A 12778-nucleotide genomic window follows, 5' to 3' on the forward strand; every position below is an offset into this window, starting at 1 on the left:
TCTCCTGGAGTCAGAAGCTCCCCGTCTGGAAGGGCAGATCAAGCATGGATTCCAGTAATGGTGAGAATTACCAGTGGTTCTAGACATTTTAAGGTGAGGACAGATCAGGTACTGATGGAAATTGACCCATAGCCAGAGGGACAGACATGTCCTCTCACCATGGTAGTGTTTAAGCCAAGCCTTAAAGGAGAGCAGGGTTTACCCAAAAAGAAATAGAACAAGGTTCTGGGAAAAGAGAAGAAAATAAAGGAAGCATGCAGCTAGGAATTTATTACTAGGGTAAGTATAAAAAATACTTCAGCTAAGTCACTAAAGGGAAAATGGCAATAAATCAGGTTGATAAAGAAAAATTATGACAGATAGTAAAAGAATTTAAATGTTGGGTCAAAGAGTTCAAGCCTGTGATTCTTGAGCTGAGGGAAGACTTTTTTTTTTTTTTTTTTTTTCCTGTTAGAGGCTTTATTGGAACCACCTAGGGTCTTAAATTAGTGTGTCTGTATGTGTGTACATCACACATCCACACAGGTACATCTGTGCACAAGATATTACCCCTTCCCCACCAACCCAAATTGAGAACCATGGATGAAGTGAACACTATTACTCACAAGGTTCCTTATTTTCCTCACTGGGACTGAAACCAGGTAGAGAACCAACAATTTAGGACTTTTTGTGGCTTCTCCAAACATTTTTAGGATACCGCTTTAGGAACACACACCAATCGGAGGAAATCCATGAGTGCAAGGTCACTAGAGAATGTGTGGACAAGAAGAGTACATAGTGCCAAAGTCAATCTACAATAACACACTCATGATGACTCTAGCCAAGTCTCAAGAGGCACCTACATCCAAAGTCAGGGCAAGGGTGACGTGCCAAGTGTGTGCACCTTCAGGAGAGGTTCACTCTCAGAGTTGTGTGAGCCCAGGGCTGGCAGCACTTCACCTTGCCTTCTCAAAGTCCCACCCCTGCTATCTTGCAAGTTCTGAGATCTATGTTGGATAGCTATTAAAAAAAAAAAAAAAAAAAAAAAAAAAAAAAAAAAAAAAAAGACACAGAAAGAAAGAAAGGAGTAGTTCATACCACCTTTCCAATATGTGAAAATAGCACAGATTACAAGGCTATATCTCTCTGTTCCTCACGGAGCCACACTTACCTGAGCTACAACAAAAAGGTGAATGGGTAGAGCATACCCCACCTGCTTGATGCACTCACCTGGACAGTCAGCTTCGTCACTCTCATCCTCACAAGCTGCCAATCCGTCACACTGCCAGGGAAGGGGGATGCAATGGATGGCCCCGCTGCGACAGGCAAACTGCCCAGGGTTGCACCGCAGCTCTGTGAAACCAAAGGCAAGAGGCCATTGAGGAAGTAGCAGTAGGAGCAAAGACCTGGAACAGCAAGGCCCTACTACCAATGAATTCTAACAGTGTGAGCCAGAGACCAGGCAGCTTCCCACAATATACCTTCTCAGGAGGGCCTGAATACATGTTCCCAAGGGAGGAGCCAAGAACAATTATGACAACTCTGCAGCAGTGGACAGAGGAATTCTTCCCTCAAGCCAGTACATTTTATTTATCTCTTAAAACACATACTCTGAATTTCATGCTTGCTACAATTTGGATGTTGAATATTCCACAAAGGTCCATGTGTTAAAGACCTAGTCCTAAGAGTGGTGGAATTGGTAGGTTATGTGGTCCCTCAAGAGATGGGGCCTAGTGGGAGATCCTGAGGTCACTGGAGATTGGCTCTCAAAAACAGGCTATAGAGCCCCATTTTCCCTAGTCCCAACTTTCTGGCCCAAGATGTTATTAGCACTATTCTGACACGTGCCAACCTCACTAGAAGCCCAATTTAGTGGGACCAACCAATCTTAGACTCGAACCTCCAAAACAATGAGCCAAAACAAACCTCTCTGTATTTCGTAAGATGTCTCAGGTATTTCATTATATTGATGTAAAGCTAATACAACTCTGTACTGAACTATAGGAGACAGATAAGAGGACACACCATTCACTTCCTAAGGTATTCTGGGTCAAGAGGGCAGACACACACAAAGAACAAAGGAAGGTAGTCACCAATGAAAGCATTCAATCAGCATACTGAAAACATGAAGGAAGGAGAAAACTATTTCTAACCATGGGGCTCTGGAATACATCTTAAAGAAGATGGGATTTGAATAGGGTTTCCAAGGAAAATGACGGCTTCTGAAGGTACCTATGACATAACAGGAACAGCATTCCAGGGAAAAAAGAGGGCATCAGGAAGTATAAGGGAGTGGTTGGACATAACAAGTAGAGTATGTATGAGATGCCAGATTGGGAAGCACTGGAGGAGGTAAGATCAGAAACACACAAAAAAGGTCAAACTGTAGAGGCTTTGAAGGTATGAGAAATCTAACCCTTAATGGTATATTGCAAAGAGCTAGACATTACTGAACCAGTAACATGAGATTACATGTGCAAGGTAAAACTGGGAATGGTTTCTGGGGAGTGATTATAATAGATGAGATGAAAAAGTTAAGTATAACAGAGGTTTAAACTGAGGCAGGAGTCTGCAAACTCCAACTCTGTCTGTAGTGTTAGGGATTGTACCCAGGACTTTGTGCATGCTAGGTAAGGCAACCTATCACTGAGCTACATTCCCAGCTCTCCCACCTGATTTTTTTAAAGTGTTCCTTGCAATTTTTAAAAAAATATTTTTAGTTGTAGAGGGACACAATACCTTTATTTTTTATTTAATTTTATGTGGTGCTGGGGATCAAACACAGTGCCTCACATGTGCTAGGCAAGTACTCTAACCACTGAGCCTCCCATACACCTGATTTTTAAATAGTTTTTATTTAGTTATTTTTTGGTGTTTGGGATTAACTCCAAGGTCTTGCATATTATAACTATGGGTTCTACCACTGAATTACACTCCCAGCCTTTTTTTCTTTTTTTCTTTTTTTTTTTTTGCAGTACTGGGGATCGAACTCAGGGCCTTGTGTTTACGAGGCAAGCACTCCCAGCTCTTAAGTAAAGCTTTAAAATACAATTTTACTGGGAAAAATGTATTGTTTATGGCTATTTTCAAGCTACAACACCAGAGTTAAGTAACTGTATGACCTACACAGCTGAGAACATTTATTCTCTAGCTCTTTAAGAAACAATTCTATAGCTGGGTGCAGTGGAGCATGCCTGTAATCCCAGCGACCTGAAAGGCTAAGGCAGAAGAACCACAAGTTTGAGGTCAGTCTCAGCAAATTAGTGAGGCCCTAATCCTCAAAATAAAAAGGAAGGAAGGGAGGGAGGGAAAGACTATCTCTAACCATGGGGTTCTGGAATACATCTCTTTTTTTTTTTTTTTTTTTTTGCAGTGTTGGGGATTGAACCCAGGGCCTCATGCTTGAGGGGCAAGCACTCTACCAACTGAGCTACATTCCCAGCCCTGGAATACATCTTAAAGAAGATGGGATTTGAATGGAGTTTCCAAGGAAAGTGATGATCTCTGAAGGTAGATATAAAAGGAACAGCATTCCAGGAAATAGCAAGGCTTTGGGAAGTACCAGGGAGTTGGAAGGCATAACACGTAGAATATGTGTGAGATGTCAGATGAGGAATCACTGGAGGAGGGAAGATCAGAAACACGTAGAAACACAAAATAAAACTTAGCAAGACCCTGTCTCAAAATAAAAAATAAAAAAAGGGCTGGGGATATAACTCAGTGGTAAAGTGCACCTTGGATCAATCCCCAGTACCAAAAAAGAAACAGTCTGTTGACTCCTGACCTCCTGATAAAGGGGTAACCTCAGAACCAATGCAAGACAACAGGGTGTGATGAATCAGCCCTGCACATCAGTCTGATGACATACGAAGAAGAAAACCAACCACAGCATACTGGTACATTTGCTTCTTCAACTGTCTTCCTTCTTCTGGTATCATTCTATTTAAAGTTAGGGGCAAAAAGGAACTATACATGCAGCTGAGTGTTTCATCACTGCCCTAAGTAATCAGGGGCAAACATTACTCTAATTTATCAATGAAGGTTAACCCACCTAAGCAGGTAGGGGGCACAACTTACAGCACTCATGCGCACACATACACACATAAATAACCTATTCCCCTGAAGACACCTAGGGCAAAATGACCCCTGTGTTAAAAAAAAAAAAAAAAAATGCTGGGTGAGGAGGGACAGTGGGAGGGAAGAGCTCCAACTCCATGCTTCTCCAAAGGCTTCCTTTGGTCCAAGATGGACTAATTTCCCAAATGGAAAAGGGAGGAAGAAGGACCATAGACAAAGGAACTGTTATCTTCAGTTTTAGTCTCCTCTACTCCCACCACACACTGTAATAAATCAAGTCAATAGAAACTAAAAGACAGTCTTTATAAAATGGGCTGGGGATATTATTTAATGGTAGAGTTCTTCCCTGACACGTGAAACACCCTGAAGTGGATTACAGCAGAGCCAAAAAATCAAACAAACCACAACAAAATAAGGAACAACAAGTTCTCTAGACACTGGACCTCAGGTAATGAAGGACAGCTGATTACCAAGTCAGGAACTGGCGGATGCTGAGAGTTGAGCAGATGCAGCTGCAAGTTGGGGGAAGCAAGTTGTCAGGATTACAGGGCAGAGTACTGGGCAAGAGAGAGCGGTACATGGCAAGACTCCACAGGTCCCCCTAAGGACCTCAGTATGAGGAAAGTGTCCCAAGCTGTGAAAAGAACCGCCATCATAAAGAATAAGTGAGCTCAATGACTCAAGTTCAACAGAGCTGGCAACAGCATTAGACTGGAAATACCCATGCCTTATGGGGCACTGTGTGGAGTATGCTCAGAAGATTCTTGCCTCAGTAATGATGAAAAATTAACTCTAAGTGCTGCTGTAGTCCTCTAACAAAAATTAAAAGCAAAAATTGAAAGGATCAAACGGTTTCCAAGTTGCATAATAAAACAAAGCTAAAGAATATTCATAAAAATGTGGAAATATTCAGCACCAAAAAGGTAAAATTCACAAAGTGTGACAATCAGAACAAATCTTCAGGCACACAAAGAAACAGGTGATTACAACCTCAACAAGGAGGAAAGTCAATCAATAAAAACTGAACAGAAATGGCACAAATAATATAATAGGGCAAGGACATTTTAAAAGTTATTATAATTTGCAAATGCTCAAGAAGCTAAAGGAAAATTTTAAAGTGTCAAGCAGAGATATAGATGATACAAAAAGAAGCAAACCTATTACTTAGAAATGAAAATGACAACACCTAAGAGGATATATATTCTGTAGGATTCAAAGATTTGATTTCATAAAAAAAAAAAAACATTAGTGACTTGAAGACAACAACAGAAACACTCAGAATTACACAAAGAAAAGAAAAATGAACTAAAAAAAAATGAGCAGAGCACCAATAACACAGGAGAACTTTAAATCCCCTAACACACATAGAATTGGACAGGGGAACAGAGAGAATATTTGAAGAAACAATGACAAAAATTTTTACCAATGATGAAAATATAATAATCACACAAATCCAATTAGCTCACTAAGGCCCGAGCACTAGAAATATAAAATCTTAAAAGTAGGCAGAGAAAAAAAGGCATACTATGCAGAGAAAAATGACAACAGAGTTCTCATTAGAATCAACACCAGCTAAGACAACAATGGAGAGACATTTCTGAAAGAGAAAGGAAAAAAGCTATCAATCTACAATTATTTAAGGCAAAAATACTTTTATAAAAGAAGAATTCTGGATCTGGGGCTGTGGCTTAGTGGTAGAGCACATGCTTCCCATGTGTGAGGCACTGGGTTCAGTCCTCAGCACATAAAAATAAATAAAGATATTGTGTCCATCTACAACTAAAAAAATATTTTTTAAAAAAGTAGAGTTCTGGGGAGATCCAAGATGGCGGACTAGAGGGAGGCTTCGTTCCTTGTCACTCCGTAACTCCGGTTTCAAGCAGAGGTTATCTGTTACTCGGTGAGGCACTTTTTGCTGCTTATCAATGCCCTGCTGTTTATCCCATTTGTCTGCTGTGATGACCTGCAGTCTGCCAGCATATCGACGCCTTTTTTGAGTGCAGATTGCTCACTGTCAGACATCTATCATCTGCCATTTGCCTGCCTGTCGCCTGTCCATCGCCTGCCTTACACCTATCCATCACCCAAAGCACAAGGTTCACCTCCCCATCGTCCGACAACAGTCAGCAAACTGATCGCCAACAACCAGTGGAGCACCAGCTGCCTGCTGTTGCCTGGAAGTTCTCTGTCACAGTACCTGCAGGTTTGATTACACGTGGCTGCCACCATTTTGAGATGACAGCCAGGTCCCACAGGACCCCTGGCCAGACTGACTGAGCCCTGTTTCAAGGATCCCTCAGCCCAACTGATCACTCCCTGTCTCCGGGGCCCTCACATTGACTGACTGCTCCCTGTTGCCAGGAACCCCAGACCAACTGACTGTGCCCTATCACCGGGACCCCAGACCGACTGATTGCACCCAGCCTCCAGGATCCCACAACCAAACCAAACACACCCGACCTCCAGGACCCCTGCCTGACCAACCACATCCCGCCTCCAGGACCTCCAGCTGACCACCTCCACACCCTGAGCTGCAGCTCCCCATCTGCCAACACATTTAGAAGCCAGAGCAGCCATCTTGGATAATCCTGGAAGTCGTAGATCCCATCTTTAGATGGGGCAAATCCCATCCTGAGACACCTGCTGGAGGCTTGAAGTTCATTGTCAGGTACCTCTCATGCATCAGGCTACTGAACACTGGGAGGTTTCATTACTATATGACTGAAATACTGTAGATTTTCTTTTTTCTCCTTATTGAAAAAATTTAAGTTTTTATTTCTTTACTTTTCTTGTTCTCTTTTCCTTTTGTTTACCTGTTCCCTCAGAGTCCCTTTCTCCCTTTTTTGCATGCTAATATCCAATTTCTTTTGATTACACTCTCACCATTTCTATTATCTAGAACTTCTGAATATTCTTTTCTTATCCCATTAACAGCCACATTCTACATCCCTCTGCATCCTCTTTGTCCTCCATTACAAACTGCAGACCTTACTGCAAATCTGTTTGTTTTACTGAAGATAATATTTGAACTCATTCTGTTTATTATGACATTGTTAATATCCTCATAGGGGCTATTTGGTCTAGGATTGCATAGTATCTGAATTGGGCACTGCTAATACTGATCTCCCCTTAAAGGTTTTGGAAAACTATAGGGCCACTATAAGCCAATAGGGGGGAATCTGCAATACCCCAGATCTGCACTGCTAGAGGGGGAGATACATGAATGACATGAAAAAACAAGGGAAGAAAATGATCCAAACAAATCTAGATTCTATATTAATAGAATCCAACGACAGTATGGTAGAAGAAATGTCAGAAAAGGACTTTATACATGATTAAGATGATTTGCAAAGCAAAGGATGAGATAAGAGAGCAAATACAGACAATGAATGATCATACCAATAAGCAGTTGAAAAAGCAACTGCAGGAAGCAAAAGACCATTTCAACAAAGAGATAGAGATTCTCAAAAAAAAAAACCCAAATGGAAATCCTTGAAATGAAGGAAACAATAAACCAAATAAAAAACTCAATGGAAAGCATCACCAAAAGACTAGACCACTTGGAAGACAGAACCTCAGATGATGAAGACAAAATATTTAATCTTGAAAATAAAGTTACCCAAACAGAGAAGATGGTAAGAAATCATGAACAGAATCTACAAGAACTATGGGACATCATAAAAGACCAAATTGAAGAATTATTGGGATTGAGGAAGGCACAGAGATACAAACCAAAGGAATGAACAACCTATTCAATGAAATAATATCAGAAAATTTCCCAAACCTGAAGAATGAAATGGAAAATCAAATACAAGAGGCTTACAGAACACCAAATGCACAAAATCACAACAGATCCACACCAAGGAATATTGTAATGAAAATGCCTAACATTTAAAATAAAGATAGGATTTTGAAGGTCGCGAGAGAAAAGCTTCAGATTACATATAGGGGGAGACCAATACGGATAGCAGCAGACTTCTCAACCCAGACTCTAAAAGCTAGAAGGGCCTGGAACAACATATTTCAAGCTCTGAAAGAACATGGATGCCAACCAAGAATCCTACACCCAGCAAAACTAACCTTCAGATTTGAAGATGAAATAAAATCCTTCCATGATAAACAAAAGCTAAAAGAATTTACAAATAGAAAGCCTGCGCTACAGAATGTTCTCAACAAAATATTCCATGAGGAGGAAATGAAAAACAACAATGTAGATCAGCAAAGGGAGGAACTACCTTAGAGAAAAATCCACTCAAAGGAGAAACCAAGCCAACTTAAAAACCAAAAATAAGTCAAATGACTGGGAATACAAATCATATCTCAATAATAACCCTGAACGTTAATGGCCTAAATTCATCAATCAAAAGACATAGACTGGCAGATTGGATTAAAAAGAAAGACCCAACAATATGCTGCCTGCAAGAGACTCATCTCATAGAAAAAGACATCCACAGACTAAAGGTGAAAGGATGGGAAAAAACCTACCACGCACATGGACTCAGTAAAAAAAAGGGGGTTTCTATCCTTATATCAGATAAAGTCGACGTCAAGCCAAAGTTAGTCAGAAGGGATAAAGAAAGACATTTCATACTGCTTAAGGGAACCATAAATCAGGAAGACATCAAACAAATCCTTCTCAATTTCAGAAATCACATAGACCACAACACAATAATTCTGGGTGACTTTAATGCACCATTGTCACCACTAGATAGATCTTTCAAACAAAACCCAACCAAAGAAACCATAGAACTAATAATACAATCAATAACCTAGACTTAATAGACATATAAAGAATATTCCGTCCATCAACGAGCGGATTCACTTTCTTCTCAGCAGTCCGTAGAACCTTCTCAAAAATAGACCATGTTATGCCACAAAGCAGTCCTTAGGAAATGCAAAAAAATAGAGATACTGCCTGTGTTCTACCAGATCATAATGGACTGAGAATAGAAATCAATGACAAAATAAAAAACAGAAATTACTCCAACACCTGGAGACTAAATAATATGCTATTGAATGAAACATGAATAACAGAAAACATCAGGGAGGAGATTAAAAAAATTCTTAGAGGTCAATGAGAACGACGACACAATGTATCAAAATCTCTGGGACACTATGAAAGCGGTACTAAGAGGAAAATTCATTGCATGGAGAGCATTCCAGAAAAGAATGAAAAGTCAACAACTAAATTACCCAACATTACAGCTCAAAGCCCTAGAAAAAGAAGAACAGAATAACAGCAAAAGTAGTAGAAGACAGGAAATAATTAATATCAGAGCTGAAATCAATGAAATTGAAACAAAAGAAACGATTCAAAAAATTGACAAAACAAAAAGTTGGTTCTTTGAGAAAGTCAACAAAATAGACAAACCCTTAGCCACACTAACAAAGAGAAGGAGAGAGAAAACTCAAATTAATAAAATTTGTGATGAAAAAGGAAATATCACGACAGACACCACTGAGATACAGAACATAATGAGAAGCTACTTTGAAAATCTATATTGCAACAAAATAGAAAATACCGAAGACATCGGCAAATTTCTACAGACATATGCTCCTCCCAGATTGAACCAGGAGGACATACACAATTTAAACAGATCAATATCAAGCAATGAAATAGAAGAAGCCATCAAAAGCATACCATCCAAGAAAAGCCCAGGACCAGATGGATCTTAGCTGAGTTCTACAAGATCTTCAAAGAAGAACTCATTCAATACTTCTCAAGGTATTCTAGGAAATAGAAAAGGAGGGAACCCTACTAGAAGCTAATATCACCCTCATACCCAAACCAGGCAAAGACACATCAAGGAAAGAAAATTTTAGACCAATATCCTTGACGAATATAGATGCAAAGAGTCTTAACAAAATACTGGCAAACCGTATCCAAAAACATATTAAGAAAATTGTGCACCACGATCAAGTGGGGTTCATCCCTGGAATGCAAGGATGGTTTAACATCCGTAAATCAATAAACGTAATCCATCATGTCAATAGACTTAAGGATAAGAATCACATGGTTATATCAATTGACACAGAAAAAGCATTCAACAAAATACAACACCCCTTCATGCTCAAAACACTAGAAAAAATAGGGATAGTAGGAACATACCTGAACATTGTAAAGGCTATTTATGCTAAGCCCATGGCCAACATCATTCTTAATGGAGAAAAACTGAAACCATTCCCTTTAAAAATGGAAACAAGACAGGGATGTCCTCTTTCACTTCTATTCAACATTGTCCTCGAAACTCTAGCCAGAGCAAGTAGGCAGACCAAAGAAATTAAAGGGATACGAATAGGAAAAGAGGAACTTAAGCTGTCACTATTTACGGATGACACGATTTCTATATTTAGAGGATCCAAAAAACTCCTCCAGAAAACTTCTAGACCTCATTAATGAATTCAGCAAAATAGCAGGCTATAAAATCGACACACATAAATCTAAAGTATTTTTATACGCAAGCGACGAAATTTCTGAAAGGGAAATGAGGAAAACAACTCCATTTGCAATAGCCTCAAAAAAAATTAATACTTGGGAATCAATCTAACCAAAGAGGTAAAAGATCTCTACAATGAAAACTACAAAACATTGAAGTAAGAAACTGAGGAAGACCTTAGAAGATGGAAAGATCTCCCATGTTCTTTGATAGGCAGAATTAATATTGTCAAAATGGCCATACTACCAAAAGTGCTATACAGATTCAATGCAATTCAATGAATCCCAATGACATACCTTATGGAAATAGAGCAAGCAATCATGAAATTCATCTGGAAGAATAAGAAACCCAGAATAGCTAAAGCAATCCTTAGCAGGAAGAATGAAACAGGGGGTATAGCAATACCAGAACTTCAACGATACTACAGAGCAATAGTAACAAAAACGGCATGGTATTGGTACCAAAATACACAGGTAGACCAATGGTACAGAATAGCGGACAGAGACACAAACCCAAATAAATACAAATTTCTCATACTAGACAAAGGTGCCAAAATATGCAATGGAGAAAAGATAGCCTCTTCAACAAATGGTGCTGGGAAAATTAGAAATCCACATGCAACGGAATGAAACTAAACCCCTATCTCTTATCCTGCACAAAAATCAAATCACAACGGATCAAAGACCTTGAAATCAGAACAGAGACCCTGCATCTTATAGAAGAAAAAGTAGGTCCAAATCTTCAAGAAAAAGTAGGTACAAACTGTTGGCTTAGGATCAGACTTCCTCAACAGGACTCCCATAGCACAAGAAATAAAAGCAAGAATCAACAACTGGGATAGATTCAAACTAAAAAGCTTTCTCTCAGCAAAGGAAACTATCAGCAATGCGAGGAGAGAGCCTACAGAGTGGGAGAATATCTTTTCCACTCATACTTCAGATACAGCGTTAATTTCCAGAATATATAAAGAACTCAAAAAACTCTATACCAAGAACGCAAATAATCCAATCAACAAATGGGCTAAGGATATGAACAGACGCTTCACAGAAGATCTACAAGCAATCAACAAACATGAAAAAATGTTCACCATCTTTAGTAATAAGAGAAATGCAAATCAAAACTACACTAAGATTCCATCTCATCCCAATTAGAATGGCGATTATCAAGAATACAAGCAACAATAGGTGTTGGAAGGATGTGGGGAAAAGGGTACGCTCATACATTGCTGGTGGGGCTGCAAATTAGTGCAGCCACTCTGGAAAGCAGTGTGGAGATTCCTTAGAAAACTTGGAATGGAACCACCATTTGACCTAGCTATTCCACTCCTCAGCCTATACGCAAAGGACTTAAAATCAGCATACTACAGAGATATAGCCATATCAATGTTCATTGCTGCTCAATTCACAATAGCCAGATGTGGAACCAACCTAGATGTCCTTCAATTGATGAATGGATAAAGAAACTGTGGTATATATATATATATACAATGGAATATTACTCAGCTATAAAGAATAATAAAATTATGGCATTTGCAGGCAAATGGATGAAATTGGAGAATATCATGCTAAGTGAGATAAGCCAATCTCAAAAATCCAAAAGACGAACAATCTCACTGATAAGCTGATGATGACACATAATGGGGGGTGGGAGGAGGGCAAGAATGGAGGAAGGAGGGACTGTACAGAGGGAAAAGAGGGGTGGGAGGGGTGGGGCGAAGGAAAAAATAATGGAATGAATCAAACATCATTACCGTATGTAAATGTATGATTACACAAATGGTATGCCTTTACTTCATGTACAAACAGAAACAACATGTATCCCATTTGTTTACAATAAAAATAAATTTTAAAAAACGCATATAACATGACATAATGTTTGTATGTGCATTCATGTGTCTCTGTGTATGTGTGTATACATATATTTTAGTTGGTTTGTAAGAGTCAGGTACAGTTTATGGCACATTAAATACATGTTAGCTGCTCAACTGATTATTAGGTAGAATTTTAATTATTAAAGATCTAAGTTTTTTTCAAAGAAAACTTTTTGGTTTGAAGCAAAACCTTTCCAGATTTCCTGAAGCCTCTTCTGAACATTTTATGGCAAAAAATATATATAACTACTTATTTCGAAAATATTTTTTCTTAACATTTATCTTATGAAAAAGCAGCAGTTGATACAATTCAAATTAGTAATTGGAAAGTCAGAAACTGATTTGTTCAAGAAGCTACTCTCTCAAGTAGATATGTTTTAAAGAAAAGTCAGTTTGTTGTTATACCATATTAGTT

The 12778-nt window shown here is 39.1% G+C and overlaps 1 protein-coding gene across 5 annotated transcripts in view; it reads right to left on the reverse strand.

Moving 5' to 3' along the window:
* Dgcr2 (DiGeorge syndrome critical region gene 2) overlaps positions 1 to 12778 on the reverse strand; it is a 92819-nt gene that overhangs the window by 54937 nt on the left and 25104 nt on the right. For 3 of the 5 annotated variants that reach the window (XM_047560867.1, XM_047560864.1, XM_047560863.1), the window contains exon 2: positions 1210 to 1332. The exons of the other annotated variants lie outside the window; for them this stretch is intronic. In XM_047560867.1, coding sequence (XP_047416823.1) covers positions 1210 to 1332 — 123 coding nt within the window. The remainder of the gene's footprint in view (positions 1 to 1209; positions 1333 to 12778) is intronic. 5 annotated transcript variants of the gene reach the window in all.

This window comes from Sciurus carolinensis, chromosome 8, assembly GCF_902686445.1.
Source record: "Sciurus carolinensis chromosome 8, mSciCar1.2, whole genome shotgun sequence".
Taxonomy (NCBI): domain Eukaryota; kingdom Metazoa; phylum Chordata; class Mammalia; order Rodentia; family Sciuridae; genus Sciurus; species Sciurus carolinensis.